The 20,957-nt window shown below is 48.0% G+C and overlaps 1 protein-coding gene and 1 long non-coding RNA gene across 3 annotated transcripts in view; one reads left to right on the top strand and one right to left on the bottom strand.

Annotated features, from left to right (window-relative positions):
• The window catches only part of LOC105454206 (histone-lysine N-methyltransferase 2E-like), a 92,043-nt gene extending 79,093 nt beyond the window's left edge, over positions 1–12,950 (bottom strand). Inside the window, exon 1 of the mRNA XM_011696677.1 lies at positions 12,198–12,950. Coding sequence (XP_011694979.1) covers positions 12,198–12,950 — 753 coding nt within the window. The remainder of the gene's footprint in view (positions 1–12,197) is intronic.
• The window catches only part of LOC105454207, a 79,376-nt gene that overhangs the window by 20,044 nt on the left and 38,375 nt on the right, over positions 1–20,957 (top strand). The window lies entirely within an intron of this gene.

Raw genomic sequence — 20,957 nt, 5'->3', positions numbered from 1 at the left:
CTAAAACTCATCCGGCCTGTTTCTCCGCCAAACGTACGGTGAAGCAATGTACTTGGTAGATGCTTTGTAGACACGTACTATTTGTTATTTCTCGATATCGCGGATCTATTCAAAGAGGCTCCTCGATTTCCTTAGAGAAAGCAGCGACGAATTATCCGCCCACCTTTCCCGACTCCCGTTGCGGACTTTCCCACAAAGCAAGAACGCTCGATTATTTGCCAGACGAGAAGGAGGCAATCAACGAATTAACTTTGCGGAAAATCATCGCGATGGAGGTAGAAGGGTCGCCACGTTTCGCGTGCAAGACACACAGCGTATGGCCTTCGCCATGAAATATTGAGCCACCGGTAACAGTTGTTGATTTTGTCGTATTACCGTAATAGAGGAATGTAAATACGTGAGTAGGGGGACACGCGGGTATACGCGCGCAGACCGGCCTGCAGATCGCGGAGCGAAGAACCCCGATGCGGTGGAGAGGAGCTTTCCAAGCGGAACGATGCACGGCGGCGCAGGGCACGTGCGAAACGTACACGCGTTTCCTCGCACGCACCGCCGTACGCACAAGCCTGAGCCTTTTGTATCCGTATATACGTGCACACACGTGTGTGTCGCGTGCTATGGCTACGCTCTTGCGTGTTCATGGCCATCGATCGGCCATCAAGCCATACGCACCTGTCAACGTGTCATTATACGTCCGGTACTTCGGTTTTGTGCACCGTGACACTCGTGAAAATGACGGTTTCGGCTGACGCGCGGAGATGTATTACACGGGCCTATTCACGCAACGCTAATAATGGCCGAGATTGTAATAGAAAGCCACGCATTTCGCCCTTGGGCTGGATTCAATCTGTTGTTGCGCCATTTAAGGCCCACTTTTGCTCGCCATTGTGTCCGACGACGTTCGTCGTCGTGATACAGGAACGTTATTGGTCTGGAGAAGAATCCAAAATTATATCTGGCGTCGTTCGGTCACGAACGTGATTTCATTTTCTTCAATTTATCAAATATATAGTAGATGTGATTAGAGGAAGATTTACATTAAGCGCGATTTACATTAAACGTATTATGACAGTAACGCTTTCTATATTTTCATTTATTCTTTATCGTTCATCTTTATTATTATTTACCTTCTTAAAACAATCTATATTTTATAAAATTTTATTTTGTATCTAATATAATTATTTCGTTTATCTAATTACATAAACACGCTTTTAGAAACAAATACCTTTCTAATAAATTCAAATCCATGTCATAAGACGTTACAAAATTGACATCTGTGAATGAGCTTCTACAGGGAGTAACGGCGAGTAATTTATTTTCGTGTGCGCACGCACACACGATATTTCGTCTCTTCGGCTTCTAAGTCGCGAGGACGATAATGTCGGTTGTTCACGTTGCGGGCTATTGAAAAAGTAATACGCCGTGGTATCCAACGGCGATGCGGCCGAACGAGTCAATCGGATGAATCCAGCGGCGCGCGGCTCGTGCAACCAGGCAGGGGGATATGAAATTAATAGTGTCTATGCGCGGGAACAAGACGAGAGCGAGGGCATTATCGTCCCTCGTTTGGGCATTGGAAGCGTGTAAAGGCATGATGCAGAGCCGGGGCGGCCGCGGTCCAGCTCAAAGCGACGATCCACCATTGCCGGACACGCCGGGGGCGCAACAGCTTGATACATCGTTACACGCTGTTCCTTCCATGTGCCCTTCCACAACATCTCCCCCTTTTCATTCCGCATTTCTCCTTCCCCTCCCCTGTCTCTCTCTTTCCGTCTCTACCCTGACCATCGTCAGGCCCCCATCCCGCTGTCCCGTTCCCTTGTATCGGTGCACCGTTTGTTCCCCTGGACACCCCCTACTCGAACTAAACCCAAAGCCGACGCCGACGCGGCGCTCTAATACGATCTCACGATGGACGGCACCGCGCGAGCCGTAAAGCTCGGTTTACACCGAGGTAAGGCAGCCGCCTACGCGACCGGGCCGGTCTTTAAATCGCGCCACGCCGCGCCGGTGCATCGCGTAAAAGCCGGTGCCCGCGTTATGCACTTTGCGCCCAGATCCAGTCGGGAGAAAGCCGGGGATTCATCTTAACCTTATACGCTGCACAATATATTTCACTTTTATGTAATTTAATATTTTTCTTAAAAGATATGTGATTTTAAGATGTTACAAATAAATGTTGCCTTTCCCTACGCTACATGCGTATAGTAAACATATATGTGCACGAGATTACTTTATTTTTACCTTGGAACAAAGTACGATTACGCGTAATGTATAACATGACGTATGTGCATGACCGTACGTATAGCAAAATTTTTTGGTAGCGAAGAGTGTCGCGCGTAGAACCGGTTGCCGAAGCACGCGAATCCCCATCGAACGGTAGTCACGAGGCGAGAGATTACGAGAGAGAAAGGGAGAGAAAGAGAGGAAAGAAGACACGCGAGCGGAACGGTGACACGAGCACGTATCTATCCAGGAAATATACGAGACAAGGAGCGACTGCCGCGAAGTTAAAGGCGATCGCACACGGAACCAGCGAGTTTCACAATACACGTGATACAATGAAGCTCGCAGCAGGTTGCGGGAAGTGAGACAGAAGAATCTACCCGGACGTGGAATTGTGATATTTTCATTATTAATGGTTGTGCATTTTACGTGATTTTATCAATTTTAATTCTTACTCTAGTCTTCTAGAATGAAAATAAGGTTCATCCCCTTCAATTATAAATTATAATTTAAAGTATGTTTGAAATTTCAAACATTGAATACTGAATCGTATTTAGTTAATTTTAAATTCAATAAAATATTACATTTAATGCTGTAGCGCATGTACAATAAATAATAAATATGTGTAATAAGGTGTGCTGATAATTGCCGGTCACCAATCTCGGCGATTTAAAAAACGCCGTTTGAAGAGCGAGCTGTGGACGCGAGGAATTATAAATTCCCGGGCAACGGGCAACAGAGATGTAGCCGATAGGATGCATCGCCAAGCCTTCGGGTCAAGATGGAGCACGCGCGCGGAGTTATGTGAACACGACTTTAAAGCGCCCAGGGTCGCAGGGACATCGAAGACGTGCCGCTGCTCGCTGCTTTATGGAGGCATCAATTACTTTAATATTCGCGGGCCATAACACCTTGGTGCAAACGTTGCACGCGCGCCGCGCTGCACCAAGTCGGCGCGCTATTGCGGGTCGCGGTAGGTGTCAGCGGTCGTAAAGTCAGCGGCGCGGCCGAATGGCGCTTTCGAGTATCCTCCTCCGGTGCTTTCGTAGCGTAATCGGCGCGGCGGAACACCGGTCGAATTATAACGTTCACCGTGACGGGCGCGGGAAAGAGAAAAGCGCGCGCGCGTTTAACGGCGCCAATAATCGAATCCTCGTTATGGAGATCGCGCTTGAATTTACCCGGGACTCATATACGTAAGGATCTATTACAGCGGAAAAGACGCGGCGAGATCTGCAGTGGTGATTTCGGCGCGCCGAAGTGGTGAAAGAGACAGAGAATTTATTCCCAGGCAAATTCTATCTCCTGTTCTCACGGAAAGGACACGTGTTTCGGGCATCGACACGCCCGTGACGATGCCGATTTCGTGCGTCGTGCACTGCAGGTAAACCGATATTATCGATTCACGGCGATCGTCGACGTAATTGCAGCGTTCGACCTCCGGCCAGTGCGGAACGATGATGAATGGGTGTCGTTGAATGGCGGAAGAGAAAAGAGATCGGCTCTCGGAATTACGAAAGCCAGGGGAATGGCGCTCTAATGCAAATTGCGACTCACGGCACGGCGGCGGCGGTGGCGGCGGCGGCGGCGGTGGCGGCGGCGTTTAATCGATCGTTTGAGCGTACACTCTGAGGTCAAGACTGGACGCTCATTGAAGCGACGTTGAGTGGTGTCGTCGGGGTCGGTCAACAAGAAGCGTATCTATCTCCTCTGAGCGGCGTCAATTACTTTAATGGCAGACGATCACATAATGCCTGCGATAGCCTTAGCTCGGCTGCTCGCGCGAGCCCAGTGTCAGTGCTTATAATACGTAGCGACGGCCAATAAGCGGCCATTCCAAGAGTGTCTCTTTGTAACGTACTCGCGAGGTCGTAACGTATCGTCACGATTATAATGAGGCTGGCCGCGCTCGAGTACGCGTATATATATATTCAAGTGGTAAAAGCCGTAAAGAGCCGAGGAACAACGTCATTGTAATAATTTTGTTTCACTTGTACCGATAATATTATAAGCTCTTTTACGTCCCTCTCCCTCCCCCTCCCCCGTAAAAACATGCGAGATTATCATATTCCTTTTAAGCTGATACTTATCAATCAGGAATCTCTCCTCGTCAAACTATGCCCCGAGCTGCGCAGCCGAGTAATCTCGCTGAACATATAGCGGCGTATCTACAATACTTACGTCGCTGGGAGCAATTACTAATGATACGTAATGCTAATCAAAGCCAATCAAAGCGTCGGGCATGTCACAGAGATGCGGCGGGATAGAGGATAATAAGCACGTGACAGTAAATGTCAACTAAAGAAGTTTCATAACAGACGAATATTCACGCACACAAATTGCTGTTTATTTTGCAACGTTGCATTACCATCGTTCAGACCTTTGACTAGATATTTATGGATTGCTGGTGGCTACGCTCAGATCTGCATCTCACGATCCTCGTATTACGACGACGATAGGAAAACACGTATCTATATATATTTCTATTTTATATTCGCCATGCGATTTAATTGGAATATAAGTCGAAATTTGGTTTAAAGATATTAAATATATTTAGGTGATTACATTGACAATTTATAATTATATTCAAAGATTAGGATTAGCATATTGCGTACACACAAAATTAAAATTTAATTAATTTGTAAAGAAAATATTTTTCCGTTATTATTATCTTGAATTATAGCTATCAAATTATAAACTCGAATTAATTAATAAAGAATTTATCCCTTTTGTCGAATAAATATTATGACATATATCTCGGTCATCAAACTATAGGAGACATTTTGTGTTCCGTCGACGCGATGGAGAGCGATACAAAGCGAGTCATGAGAAACTGTTCCCAACAATCTATTATATTGTACAGACACTGCTAACGAATGCAACATTGTCCCTCCGGCGAATGATCCTATGGCTTACGTTAAGTATTAGCAACACGGTGCGCTCTCGCGGATTTCGTATCCCGCTTGGAAACACGCAGGTGCGCCGCGATATCAATGTACTCTATTAATCGCATGGAAAAAATTGTATATTCCCCGCCCGATTCCACGATGCTTATGACATTTACGAAGTCTCGCCATATGATCGACGGTGCAAGAAAACGGTATTATGTAATCGAGAAAAGAGTTCTCTCTCTCTCTCTCTCTCTCTCTCTCTCTCTCTCTCTCTCTCTCTCTCTCTCCTTCTCTCTTTCTGCTGCTATACGATAAAGAATTAGCGCGTATCATTCTCTGTTGGTTTACGTCGACAGGCTTGTGAGTTGAAAATGCACGCGGTTCTCTCAGTCGGTCGCGGCACGCGAGCAGAACTTAATTAAGCCGCGGCTTTTAGGTCGCGCGAGAGCGGGAGATTATGGGAGCGCGATTAAGAATGAGAAACGCGATATCGCGTTACGGTCGACTGGTTAAAAATTATCGGCCTTTTGCCTACGTAAGTATAATCTCATATTTTATTGCGGAGAAAAGAAACCGTTTATTAAAAATCAACCGTTTGACCACGAGTTTCGTTAAATAGGAGAAAGCTACGGATTCGTTAACCGTATAATTAATTCATTTACTGTTTTAGCCAACTGATATTAATAATTATTATCGGGACGGAGGAAACTTCTAGCAGGAAGAGAGAACGGTGGGAGGGGATTTTGAAATCCACTTTTCGACACAATACTGGCTGTCATAATTCCCATATTCCTATTAAAGAACGGGACGCCAGCCGTCGACAGCCGCACGATAGGGCGCGTGCACGCCGAAACCGCAGGCCCGCAGCCGCACGCTAATTATTTATTCTTCGTTATGCCCTCCTTCTGACTGGGGCGACGATTTTCTCCCTCCGATTATAGTACGCGATCCGTCTGGTCTCCACGATTGTTTTGCGGATATCATTCCATATCGTTTTCACCAGCCGAGATTAATCACATTTCTTTTTATTTTTTTTATTTTCTACCTCGTCGATTTAACGATGTCGACACGTATTTCAAAACTTTAGTAGGAATACTATTGGAAATCCAGCGGATTGTTCTATATTACGTGTTACAGTTTACGTCGGAATTATTTTCGCGTGTTTAATAGCGCCCACATCAAAGGCCCAGAGAAAGATGAAAAATAGCGACGACCGTAAAACACTGCAAGAAATGAAAACAGATATCCGTTAAGCGCATCAACGAGAATGTAAATTTAATACTCGCCATTAATTATTCATACGCTTTAACAAAGTGACACGCGCAACACAGACACGCGTGATTGCACTTCGAGCAATCGGCGACGTACAGGCTCGTACGTACGAGCGCGTCTATTTCGTGTCATTGAAATGCCGTTTATTCTGCAGCGATAACTAACAGCTATGAGCGAGCTTTTTTTCCATTGCACGTCGACAATCGTTAAGCGGACCGGTACAAGAGACATATACAAAGACAAACACACACGAGTACATCCACATAAAATATAAACGCACACACGAGCTATACCTAGAACAGGCTTTTATATATATATATATATATATATATATATATACATCGAAGTCCCCGCGCTTCATAGGCGGTACTTAAACGGGTTTATGATCCAGAAAACTCGAGCGCCGGGCAGCATTCCGAGGAGATTCCCCGGGCTATCGTTACAGAACGCGGGGGCCCGTAACGCGCGGCGCTCGAAGTGGGGCCCGGTGGCGAACAACAAACGCCGTTGTCTAGCGTGTTTGCCGACGATGAAAAGCGTGGCGTGGCGTGGCGTGGCATATATGTATGGCATGGCGTGGCCCGCATTTGGGTGCCCGACGACGGCTCGTTTCCTCGACGATACGAGACGAATCGGCGCGCGGGGGCCCACAGGCCCAAACTCAGGGCCCGCGCGCCACCGCGCCGCGGCCGCAGCGCCATGTGTTGCGCTCAATTGGACGCCCTTCAGGTAGAAAAACGCACTTCGGCGTGTCCGGCTCGCGCACGCATCTGGCGAGCGGAACCGCTTCGGGGCGTCGTCGCGAGGCCCCACCGACATGGAGGCGTGCAAACGTATTCCTTTCTTTTCCACCGGGTCCTACTTCTCGCTCTCTGCGGGCCCATCCCCCTTTTATTTCCATTTACGCCCGTCCGCAACGCGTGATCGCGCGACTCGTTACTCGCAAATTGACGCGGTTTCGCGTTTAAGCGTGATGTATAGACCGTGTCGGCAGGTTATACTTATAACGATCAATGAACGACAAACGACAAAAAACGCGGTCGCTTAAACTGCGCGATCTGCATTCGTGCCACGCGACGCCACGGATGAGTTCTCTTCGCCCGTACGAATTCGAATGCCTTTGGATGCGGCTTTTCGAGCGAGTTTTTTGCATTCATAATACTTCAGATTATATCTCGCCGCAGCGTATATTTTGTACTTTAAGTGTCCTCTCATTTCATAATTGACATCCTTACAAATCAAATTTAATATTTTTAACAGTTTTTTGTTTATTTTGCCATTTCTATCTCTGCTCATATTTTTCTTTACTATTACGTCTATAAATAAATGTTGCGTGACTCTAAATTATACATGCATGTTGACAATGTCATCACGCGCAGCGGCATGTGAAATGATGTAACTTTTTACTACTAAGATAATAGGAAGTGATTCGCGAGTGTGAAAATTACTCGATCATATTTCATCAAAACTACTTATTATACTAGTTTTTCCTCGTGAATATGATTGTATGAGTACGATTACGGCGCGACGTATAATTACATTTTAACATATTGAGAAAATATTTGTCCTTAGAGTCTGGAATAACCGTCAATTAACACTGATGCCGCTTTATGTATATGTGCAGATTTGTGCGACGGGACAAATGGAATGTAATACAATATTGATTGCAAATCATAGCGCGTGTGAAAAATTACGTTTGAATTGAAGGAAGCGATAAAAATCAGAATTTCGTTTTCCTATAATGTTATCGAATCCTCTAATCCTAGAACGTGCGCTCATCTTTCTTGAAACAATAATTAATATTTAAACCTTCCGTTGACCGTTGGCAGTAGTCGGTAGATACTGAGTCTCATTCTCGGAAAAGAATTGACGTTTGTCGCATGATGAATATCCTGTCGCTATCGCGACGTGCCGATCGCCTCGCGCGACTCGCAGGTGCGCGCAAGTTTCCCGATCGCGAAATTTATAGACTGATTCGCGTCTTCCTTCGCGTTCGCGAGCCAGCGCCGATTCTTCGTCGTAAGATCTGGAGCGCGCACTGGGAGAAAAGCATAGCCGAAGGGAATCGGCTCCGATTCAATGCCCTTATTCGTTGCGGTCGTACGTTATGGAGCGTTATCGCGATACAGGTGTGCGTACTCGCGGAAGACAAACGCGGGTCGTTACGCGGGCCGAAGCGGTATGCAGATGAGTTCGCTGCAGCAGCGGTTACGTTGCGAAGCACTTCGGCCCGGATATCGTAAACGCGACGATATAGGCTCGGTCGTCGTATACCTAACCGATTGCCCCGTTTTTGGAACGAACATCGATCGCGCCGATTGTACGGAATGTCTGCACATGCGTTTCTGGAGGTCGTGAAATCGTCTCGTTGCAAGTACGGATACCTTCCAATTGAATGGCATGAGCTTCGTATATGGAAACTAAGTATAGTTCTATTATCGACGAAAAATCGATCATTTCTAAAATTGATGGATAATTAAAATTGTTATTATTATTACTACTACTGTCGAGGTCAATTTTATCAAACTTATCTTTTCAACTGCAGATGTTATAATGAATTGAGGTCAAATTTTCGTTAGCAGAAAGCTTGAGAAACGTTGCTTGTCAGTAATTTTAAATATGATTATGTATTTTAGTTATTCTATTAAATACACTGACACAATTATATTACATACATATATACTTTAAATTAAATTTCTGATGAAGTAAATTCAGTTTAATTAAATGAAAGACAATTTTGTAATCAATTTTATGGCTCTTATACCGAGAAAAAAAATTCGATTATGATAAATGCATATTAAAATTGAAAATAAATGCATGGAAAATTGCGTCACAAATTAAGATTGCCAAGCAGGTACCTACTTCCCGCAGAAACGTTTCACCGGCACGATACCCAAGCTAATGCATTTCTCATACTTTCCGCGAGCGCGAACAAGCGATAGATCTCTCGTGGAGTGAGTCACGCCTAGCCGATCGACGCCGATTCGTACGATCGCTGATAAGGTCGCTCGTGAAACTCTTTAAGCGTTAAAGTTCTCTATACCGATACATCGAGTCGTGCAAACGCGAGTGGTCGTTCGAATCAGTTGTATTACGCGCGGAAACCTCTGCCGTTTTATAAAAGCCACCAGTTGAATCGTTCTCGCGTCATAAATTTGGGAATCGCGACGGTAGTGCCATAAAGCGAAAGAACCCAGACGAGAGACGAGAGGTGGCACGCGCGCCCGTTTAATCCCTCGTCGAAAACTGCGAGGCGGAATCGGCAAGTTCGACGAGCTAATCGTCGCTTCGTAAATTAATGCGGCCGCTTAACTGAAATTTCGAACGATATTTATCCCCCGGCCACCGCTCGCTCGCTCGCTCGCTCGTTCTCTCTGGTCGGCGATAAATTATAAGAAGCGGCGGATTACGTCATAATGGACGCCGAGCACGCGCATCTGTTTTACGAGCGCGGCGTTACGGTAATCGTTGAGCGAACCGACCGACCCATCGCCCGCCATCGCCGTCCGCGTTTCCCGCTTATAATCGGCCGTACTCTCAATGAGTCCTGTATCACTCTACCGGTTCACGGAGCGAACGGGAGGAGAGGGGGAGAGGGGGAAGTGTTCCCTTCCGAGGGACGGCGAGAGAGGGTGCACGCCGTAGTCCTCCCCCGAGGGAAGGCAAAACCGCGGTGCGTATAATCACTGTAATTTCGATCGGGGCGCAATTTTTGTCCAGGCCGATCGCGACGTCTCGTCCGATTTCATTAACCCTTCATCTCGGCCCGGCAATTTCAATCGAAGTATCCCGTACAATGTCCTACGGAAGCAAAATCGTGGGAAGCGAAAGCTGGTAAGACATCACCTTTAATTTTTCTTTAAGCCTTCTGCTACAGAAGACGTGATCAAATTACGTCAAGAATGGGATTTGATATTACTTTAATTATATAGGTATTATAGATCATTTTTATTGCCGTTCCGTGTATTATTATTTTTATACTTTGTTTACACTTATATTCATAGATAAATATATTCATCATAAATAAATTCATCGCAGATAAATGCAATCGTGAAAGTTACTTGTTTGACATTAACATATACGATTAAAAAAATGGTTATTTCGTTCCGTTTTCTTTGCTCTTAGAAGCGTCAGAGTTCTCGTTAAAACATTAATGAAAAATAAAAATCCAATTTTGTGTTTACATTTTCTAGTCTAGATACATCGATTGTACTTAGGATATGATAGATGTAACACCGATTGGCTGTCATAAAATTGAAAAAGATTAATGTCAGCGTAACCTCACACTGCTCTTTACAGGTCGCGTAACGATAACACGGCGTGACGTGCTAATTGCGGTAGATTTCGCGTTACGTAGCACTTTCTTACCCTCGACATGCACTTTTTTTGCTTGTGAACGCACCCTTTCTCTGCGTGTCATACTTTCAGCAGTCTAATTTTTAATTGGAAACAATATTTCCATTGAAAGAACTTAATTTAAAAATTTGAAGATCGGAGTGAAAAGAAAATAATTACATTTTCTTTTAACAATTATATTTTTTAATTATTTCATTATTTATTAATTATTTTAATTATTTTATTAATTGTCTTAACTATGTAGAAGTCACGCAAGGTATATGAATCGATTACTGGAAATGCAAAACATAGTAATTTTTAATCATGTATTATATAACTAGTAAAAGTCTTAACATAGTTTTTATAATCATACACACAAAATATTAAAAGAATCTTTTAAAAATCTTAAATAAAGATTTAATAAATAATTGTAATAATAATATACGCTCGTTATAATTTATTATTTAATATGTACTTTATTCAAGTAATTTTTTGTTACTTATATTCTTTTCAGTTTTTATTCGAATTAAAATTTGTAATTTTAGATCGAACAATTATCATTTATTAAATTTCTAATAGACGCGTTCGTATAATATTGCGTACAAAGCGATTTAGTACAACGTACAAAGAATTAAGATATTTTGACGATTTACGATCGACACGGTAATGCGTCGCTCGCACGAAATAGGAGATGCAGCGTACTGGTTGGTTCGGAAATTTCACGCGCCTCACGGCGATGATTCGTACGCACGCCGGCGGGCAAAAAATACAATTTTTGCTGCCGCCTACGTCGTCGTATCGGTACGCGCGATACTATCGCCATTCTCCGATTACCGATTTTATCGGGCCTCAATAAGATCGCGCGATCGCGACGAACGCGATATTCTCGCTTTCGTCACGGAGGTATTGTTCCCTGTCTAAGTGCCATACCGTTCCGTATAATCGTATAATCCAATACGAAATACACATAACTAAAGCGCATCGGTCAAAGCGAAAGATTTCTTGTCTCTCGTTTTGCAATCTTGAAAAGAATGCGCGATGTAATTTCAAGAGCTTTTAAATGATGATGTGAGTTGGCGGATTGTTGTACGCGAGAAAAACCTATGACCTCAAGAGACAAGAATAGCCTCTTTATGAATGCTGTTGATTACTGCGGATATAAAAAGGCGTGTATTCTGAAGCCAGTATAAAAAGATAACGAGAGAATACACGAGTGTCTTGTATTATTTATGACATAAACTGTATAGATATCGTCATATCACATTCTGTAGCAATAATATCGAGAACAATTTGATTTATTATGTTGACAATCTAATTTAAATTTCATATTCCGAACAACTGGATTTTCGCTTTTGCAGACAGAGGACTGAATTTTTCGCCAAAACGATGTTAAAAAAATGAGAGAATAGAAATTTCAGAGGTATGATCGTTTTAGATAGGGAAAAAAAACAAGGGAAAGGGGAGCAAACTCACAGGCATCGGTGGATGAAGTCCGCGGAACGCGGAGCTGCTCCACTTGCGCTGCCTGGCCGGGTGATAGTGGCCGCTTCTGCTGTAGGCGCTGTTGTTCTGATGATTGCCGTACGAGCGCATGGCGGGCCGGAAACCCGGGTACGGCACACCGTGCTGGAAGTCGCCGGCGTCGAAGCGGTGATGATGGGGCTCGTGCAGGAAGCCATCGTTGGGAACCGGTGGCAATCTGCCGTAGGCGGCGGCAGCGGCAGCGGCGGCAGCCGCGTGTCGGTCGACGTGCGACGACGTCGTCTGCTCGTCGCCGATCTTGCCGATCGGCCCGTCCGCGGACGGGCGTCCGGTCGGGAACGACGGCATCATCGCCGGATGATGATGATGCCCGTAAAAAGATGGGAAGCCGAAAGAGTTGGGCAATCCCGCGGGACGGTATCCCTGATGAGGATGCGGCGGCGGTGGCGGCGGTGGCGGTGGCGGTGGCTGTCCGGGAGCGTCCAGAACGTATCCCGGCTTCTTGTCGCCGTATAAGTGATAACCGTCGTTGCTCGGCTGCTGCCGCTGATAATCCTCCCGGGGCTCACCTTTGACCTCGACGCCGGCCTCCGTGGGCTCGGGCATCTCGACTTTAACCCTCACTGCACCGTCGTTCCTGTCTACGCCGGGTTCGCTCTTGATCGCGAGGCCAATCGGCGACCTCGCCGTGGGACTCGTCGTGCCGAAGTCCTCGTCGCAGCCACCTACACTGGCCTGCTGCATTCTCGGGTGGTTCACACCGATTCGACGCCGCGGCGGCGTTCCTCGTACAACCACGACGGCGTCATCGCCCCGTGTATTTGTGGTACACTCGTTAAGCTGCGATTGTTGGGCGAAAAGATTGGCTGTCGCTTAGCTGCGGAATCGCGCGAGCAAAGCGAGACGGAAAACACTGTCGTAGACGAACAATAGTGGAATCGGATGCGCATTATTTAATTTGCGGTAGTTAAGTTCTCGGAATGGGGCTCAGCCTCCTCGCGAGATTCGGAAGGGAACAGGCAATATAGGAGCGAATATTCTCTGCTGCTGCGAGAGTATCGCGTCGCACAGTCCGTGAATGCGAGAATTCCGTCAGAGCGTCGCATTCGGCACGGGATACGCATTCGGTGCGCGCTGTAAACGCATAGCTGGCGTATAATCCTCCGGAGCATTCATGATCGTCTTAGTCCCACATCGTGGGATTTCCCGGTGCAATTCCGTGTGGAAAGCCTCGCGTCACACGTACGCGCACACACGTGCCGGAGTTCCCTCGGAACGGGCGTCGTCCGTCCGTTGGACGACACACGTTCACCCACGGTAGAAGCGTGGGTCGGTCGCGTTGGATTTCGGTCGCATGGAGGGGGGCGAACGAAGGGAGGGCAAGGGCGGCGTGACAGTTTCCGCGTCACGTGTCCACCGACCTTAGGCCCCGCCTACGACTCCGATTTTCCCTAACGAGCAGGATCGTTACTTGGCCCTTCCAAATTCGTCATTTGTCGTCACCCGCGTCGAGTCACAGGGTTAGTGATCGCGCGGGGGAAACGCAAAGGGGAGAGGAGAGGCGAAAGTCCCTCTCGAGCGCGAGACGCCTAGGTCGAGGGAAGCAAAAACAACAAAAATGTCACTTCACCGGAGAGCTCCGATTTCTCGTGCGGTCACCCGCGTCACTCCTCTCTCCCGCCGCTACCACCCTCGCTTGCCCACCACCTTCTCTTCCTCCTCCACCACTTCCTCCTCCTCCTCCCCCTCCTCCTCCTCCTCCCCCGCTTCCTCCGTCCTCCCTCTCCACTTCTGCGACAAACCGCCGAGCGTGAAGCACCACGCGAACACCGGACGCGCGATTGGCGCGTTTTCTTGCCGCTCCCGCCGCCGTCGTCGCCGCAGCCGCGAGAACTCTTTACGGTACACTGCCTCGAGAACGCATCGCGAGTCCCCGGCGCGGAACCACGTCAAGTACCGGACCGGGACGGTTTCGCGCCTCCGCGCGGTGCACGCGTGTGCGGGCTGGTATGCGTGCGATATGCGTGTGCGTTTGCGTGCGCTTTCCGCTGGCTCGCACACGAGACACGTATAGGGCACCAACAATCGTCGTATCGTCGTCGTCGTCGTCGTTGTAGTCGTCGTCGCGGTCGTCGTCGTCGTCGTCGACGTCGTCGCGAGCAGCCGCCCGATATTATCACGACGAGTAGGCGACGAGAGAAGCTGTCGGCCGGCGCGAAACACGCAGCGGGGCCCGATACGCAGAGGAAGGCCGGCGGCCTCGGTCGAGCTGATCGCGTACGTACGAGTTTCGTTCCACGCAGCGTGAAACTCTTGGCGGTGGTGCGCGGCGCGCGGCAGCCACCACCAGTCGACGGGAGCACACGAATCCGCCCGAATACGGCCGAGAGAACGCTTCGATATATCTCTCTACCTACCTACAGAGTACTCCGGCCGCCTCCCGCCTTCCGCAAGCGAATACCGCCGCCACCGCCACCGCCGCCGCCGCCGCCGCCGCCGCCGCCGCCGCCGACCAACAGACCCACGAAGTGGGTTCACCTTTTGTGAGGCCGTCGGGTCTCTCGCGCTCTCGCCGAGATCTCGTCGCTTGCTTCGGTAGAATCATACTCCATCATGTTCCGAGTTCTAACGAGTTCGGCTCGAGACAACTGAATCTTACAATTAAAGTTGAAATTCATAGTCAGAAAAAAATGGCTCTCAGGATTACACGCAGTCACGCAGTTAATATATCATGCGAAATTTACGCGTAGAAATCGATATTAATCTCACTTTAGAATGCGTTACTTTCTATGATGTTATACGATGTTTTAGACTTGTTATGAGATGTTCGATTAAAGTAAGGATCGATATCGGCAAAATCACCACAATGATTAGAAACACGAAAATTACGTTAATTATATGGTGATGTTACATGTTACGTATTTGACGACGATAAATGTTAATAATACAGGAAACAGGCTAAAAACCGGAGCAGTCAATGATCCCGAAAATACATATCTCATTCAATTAAACGCGGTATTGAATCCCGTAAAACTGAGACGGCTGGTTACACTAGTTTAGATATAGGGTTCATCATCGAGTTCGGGACGGAATCGATGCAAAATTGCGTTTGCAAATTTGGTTATATCCGCGAATCTCGTGTTTCGGAACGTACATTATACGTTCGTTATAGCGTCAACGGAGCGTAACTCATTTGTATCCGCATATAATTCGCATTTAATCGCCGATCGGGTTTAACCTGACAAATTTCCCGTCCACCGAGAGTTGTCGGCCTCAGATTCCCGCGCGCACCTTTCCCGCGTGAGAGAATCTTTTTTTTTCCCCCGCCCGTCGCTACTTTGTATCTCGCCCTGCGCCGGCTGGTGTAGCCGCGATGAGAACCGTCGGGAACGCGGGGTGTATGCCTGTGTGCCCCGCCGCCGCACGATATATCAGGTTACATATCCGTTGCGTCATGTAAATTGATACCTGTACACGCTCGTACACCGATCGGGCATTTATTTAAGCCATAAATTATCGTAATGTCGATTGGACACGCTCCTAGGTGTACGATTTTACTAACCCAGACCGTCGGCGCGGTTATAATGCTCGAGGCTGCATGGAGACAATAAAACACGCGTTCACGCGCGCGCTTAGAAGCCGTCATATTACGCAATTACAAACAAGGAAGCCGCGCGCGCGGACATCATTTAAATTTACGACGACGAAAGGAGGATGAAAAAAACGGAATTAACGTCTCTCAACGCTTCTATTTAATTGCAAAATGAATGATTTGTACGAATTACACTTTCTGCGTCAAGTAAAGCTGCAGACAATGGCACGGCCATTCGAATTCGACAGCGATGAAACGAATATATGGGTCGTTATGAAGGGTATTTTATGTATTTTTGAAAATCTCGCAACCAAAACTCGATGTATCTGCATGTATCTCGAAACGCTAGCCTTATTATTACGAGCTCTCGCTCTCAAAGTTCATTCAAAGAGTGAAAAGGATTGTCCGTTATCGCGGATTGTCAACGAACGGGTCCTCCATCGTTGCCGACGATGTCAAAGGTTTACAGGCGAAGCATCCCGCGGATATTCATCCACTTTTAACATTCATCTGCCAGTACGCGCACCGGGTACTGTCACGGCGATTTCTTAGCTCGTATAAAACCGTCATGCCGCGGATAGAGAGATTTCCTCCGCGGGAAACGAGGCGGTTATTTTTTTTTTCTCTCTACAAGCGCCTCCGTGTTTTGTCTCGCGTGGCAGGTAAAACGACGAGCGATGCCGCAGGTATTGCGTATAGAGCGGCCGTTGCGGGCTTCGCCTTTCGAGGTAGCCTACGTGCACCCATCCGTATATACCGCGTTGCCGAGACAAAAGGAGCAGGAAGGACAGAACCGTGGGTTCCCTCCTTGCCCCTCTACCTCCCTCTTTCTCTCTTTCTCCCCTGTCTTTCCCGCTTGCTGCCGCCCTTTTCTCTTCTTCTCCCTCTCTCTTTCTCTCTCCCGACGCGCAGCGCTCGTCGATACTCGGCTTATACGACTCGCGCGGGGCGAATCGATGCGTGTGTGCATGCACTCTCTTCGCAGCGGGATGACTGGTGAGAGAATTCAATTTCCGTCGTCGTTATCGTGCCTCCATCTTCAGCTCGGGCCACGCTCGGATCATCCTCGCTGACTCCTCGCTTTCCCCTCCCCGCCGTCGCCGCCGCCGTCGCCGCTGCCTGCCGGCAGTAACGAGACAAAGCCGTCATTGCCTTCGCTTTTGCCCGCGCGCGCCTCGTCTTCGCGACCTTTCCGCCGGATGGACCGTCAGGAGCGCGCGCGAGCGCGCACGTTCGCGAGGGAACTCTCGATAAAGATCAGCCGGATCAGCGACTAGTCTTAGAGAGCGCGCATGTTTAATTATATCGAGCGACTCGGAATGGAATCGCGTCCCGGCGCTCGCTATATATCGCATCGGCGATCGATTCAGACCAGATTCGATCTCGGGCTCGTAATAATGCGAGAGACGATCGAAGGAAACTCCTCGATTCCCCTGCTGAAACGCAACGATCAGATAGCAATCATATTTATAGGCTTCGGGGCAAGTTTCGCAAAAGTATAGTCGTTAAGACAGGACTCGAGAGGCAGAGTGTCGTGAGAGCGTGTATAAATATCCTTTGGATAAGCGTATATAAGTTTGCTGCAAAACTCGAGAAAATCAATAGCGACAACGAGACTGTCGATACCGCGCGAGTACTAAACAAAAGACACCAATATAGTTATACGTGGTAGATCAAGTCGGGGCTCGATAAGACGATTCTACATTCGCAAGTGTAGATAACAGGCCTTGTTTTGACGTATCTCATGCCAGGAAATGGCCGTCACGCTCGGATATGAGATACGCCACGCTGGACGCGATCATCGCCCGAACGTATATCGGGATCTAAAAATCAACCCGCGACATATTCCGCTACTATCGGTCGTTATAAGATATAATGCGCGTCTCAACGCGAGCCGCGTTCGGTGAAGCGATTACGTTTTACGACCGGGCGAATATAGTCCCCGTTACGCAATCGGGCCGCGCTTCCCAGCTGTCCGATTGGCAGTTTAGGTAGAGACGGTCTGTTCTGTGTGGACTGGGGCAGCGCCGAGGAAGTGTGTGTGTAGGTCGACCGCATGTGCATATCGATCGCAGCGATCGTTACTCTTACGTTTGCATTTTCATTGTAAACCGAGGTAATATACCCGAGTGAAGACTCTGTATCTGTGTTGGGGAGTTTATTATAATAATTGATCACAAAGGCAGATAATTTTTTTTCCTACTCGGTAATCAAAAAATAATAAAGACGGAGAAACTTGATTTATTCTCTTCTCTTTAATATTTCCGCTACTCCTTAATTATATATTCCGGATTCCCTAGTACGGAGTAATATTTTTGCTGATTACACATAGATAAGAATTGTGTCGAAAAGTCAATGCGCGGGAGTAACGTGACAGAAGGCATTTAAACGGTGAATGCAAATCGCGCGAGGAGTCGCGTTGGTCGTCGCTTTTCTCCCGGGTTAAGAGTGCAATGTCCCGGGTGTTGCGGCGCAAACTAACGCGGTTATATCTATGTATATGGGAATCGAGAGATGTGCTCCGCCGGGCCACGGATCTATACATATTTCCGTCGCGTTCGCCCGCATCGGCGACGTGATAGCGCGTACACGCCCAACTGAGGCAAGCCGATCAATCCTCGGACGGACGTACCTAAGGACAACCATCGCGCGCGGACCCGCGCGCTTTCCGCCGTTCTCGCAGCTAGGAGCGGCGTGCGGCTCCAGCAACGATCTCTCCTGCGCCGCGGCTGATTCCTGGAGAACGACGGGGCGTGTGTCACCAGAAACTCTGGGGACAGATCGGGCCAATGGGAAGTGGTGGAAGGCGTGGATCCGCGGCGGCCACGGAGGACAGTGCGCGGCGGACGACACGGACGGCAAAGTAGGGGACTCTCTCTCTCGAGGCGACACGGGAACGGTCGCCCCACCGTCCCTTCGCCGCCGCCGTCGCCCCGCTTCCCCGCGCGGGATCTCACGGTCGCAGAGTCGCCCCGGTCCGTCCTGGTGGGAAAAGCGACGTAGGGGTCGTAGGAGAGGTGACCCGGCTGGTGGGGACGCCGATACACGCCCATTCTCTCGTGGTGGGGCGACGGAGAGACCGTCCGCGGGAGAGACCCCCGCTTGTCCTGCTTGCTCCACGACCCTGCCGGCGGCGCGTGTGGCATCTGGTGGTACAGATACGACATCGCACGGCTGACGCGGGGAGATTGCCGCCGACCAGCCGCGCGCACCAGCGCGGGAACCCCGCTCTCGTCGATCCCGACGAGAACGCGTTGCGTAATGTGCAGAATGGTCGCGGAGCTCGAGTTGAAGATCAAGAAATGTAATCTCGATATTTATAAATGTAACTAAATCTTGCATATCTAAATTTTTAATCAAGCTTTCTTTAAATGATAAACGAACTAAGATCTCTTAGCTATGAGTGACTGATCACTCGGGAAGCGAGAATGGATGTGGAAACAACTAGTTAGTCCTCCTAATTTTGGTCTTGGATATCTCTCATTAGGAGAAAATCCCGAGACACCCCGTATACGTCACACAACGAAGATCGGAAAGCGGCGGAGCATGTGTCACGAGCGATTGACGCCTCTTAATTGTGGATTTTCTCTTATCTACTGTCACCCTCCCTCCTACGTCGGAGCGCTAAGCTCGCGGATTAGTCTCTCTATCACCGACGACCCGCGTCGGACGGCCCAATCTTTCTCCCCGATAGCCGCGCTTACTCTCTGAGGGCTTATTGCATCCATCGGTACATTCCAGCGTTAGGAATTCTCGACGCGGTCGACAAATATCGCTATCCGTAACTCAGAGTATTCCACGATCCCGATAGCCGAAATATCTGTCATTCTGCAGGTACTAATTACTCCTTGCATTACATTTCGTCGATTACGTATCAGATTTTGCGGTAAGTGAACGTTTCAATTAGTGATCGTTAGTTCGCATTGGGGAAATATATACGTTATTGCGGAATATCCGAAAATTTCGGCCGACTTCAACGGGACGCAACAACAATAACGTAACCGTATACGCAACGGAATGATTTATGCGGATCAATAGACGTGGTTTGTATTTCAGTGCTCATTTAAAAACTGCTTTAGCTGACGAGCACTAATATTCGTAAAATGAGCTTGTTAAATGTAAAAGGTAACAATTATATTAACCTTTTCACTACTTTTGATATATACATGATTTTATATTCTGAAATTATATTACGCATATACATGACACATCGTACACATTAAAAAGGCATTTGTAATACACAATTAATTATAATTAAGCAAAGTTCATGAAATAGTTTCATATATATTACATTGCAGAATTTACAGATATTGTTTTTTAAATAACTTTTAATGAACGTAATCTAAATATAATCTAAAATAATATATGAATGAATGAATAATATAAATACTCTAAATCTATAATGAGAACCAGTTATAAGCCAGATGAATAATCGTCACCAACCAATCAACTGCCGCTATAATCAACTACTACTAATCAACTACTACTAAACTGCTGCGCGCGTCCGATTCATCAAGCTAAAGTGCCGTGCACTCACGCGGACACGACGACCGCCGCGCATCGTCCGTGCGTGCTGCCATCGGAGAAGTCAAGTCAAGAACATTCGTGAGATCGCGATTAATCTAACGAGAAGCGCATATCCGTTTCCGATGTAGACGCGAATAGAGCCCGGAGTCGGGGCAATTTGGATCGCGCGTTCCGCGAGGCGCGCGCGAAGGGATGGGGGAGGGGAGGTGAGTATAGACGTCGGAGTCTCTCCGTGTCGTGGCGGCGACGGGCGCTCGACTTCAACGGAAATCCACTCGAGCGAGAGAGCGACGTGTATATCCGTCGGTCGGTCGGTCCAGGCCTTGTACCAGACCCGAGACACGCGCGCGCGCACGCGTTCGCGCGAGCACGAGATATAACCGGGTTTTTCTTTCGACAGTCACTTGACATTAAAAGTCACGGTATTCCGTGCAGCCACCCGTCTCCCCGTCACGTCAGGTTGACGGATCGGCGCGCGCACTCAGGAAATTAGGCAATTTCCGGGCCGCGCTCGCTCGTGTCTGCATTTAATAGCACCGCGCCAGTTACTTACCAGTTCGGCGGAGTCGGAGAGAACACCGTGGTCGGGACACGACGAGCGGTATCGTTGTACGACGTATCGTTGTGCGGGG

The sequence above is a fragment of the Wasmannia auropunctata genome, unplaced genomic scaffold (assembly GCF_000956235.1).
Source record: "Wasmannia auropunctata unplaced genomic scaffold, wasmannia.A_1.0 LD335987.1, whole genome shotgun sequence".
Taxonomy (NCBI): domain Eukaryota; kingdom Metazoa; phylum Arthropoda; class Insecta; order Hymenoptera; family Formicidae; genus Wasmannia; species Wasmannia auropunctata.
Note: the sequence above shows the minus strand (reverse complement) of the source record. Positions and strands in the feature narration are given on the sequence as shown.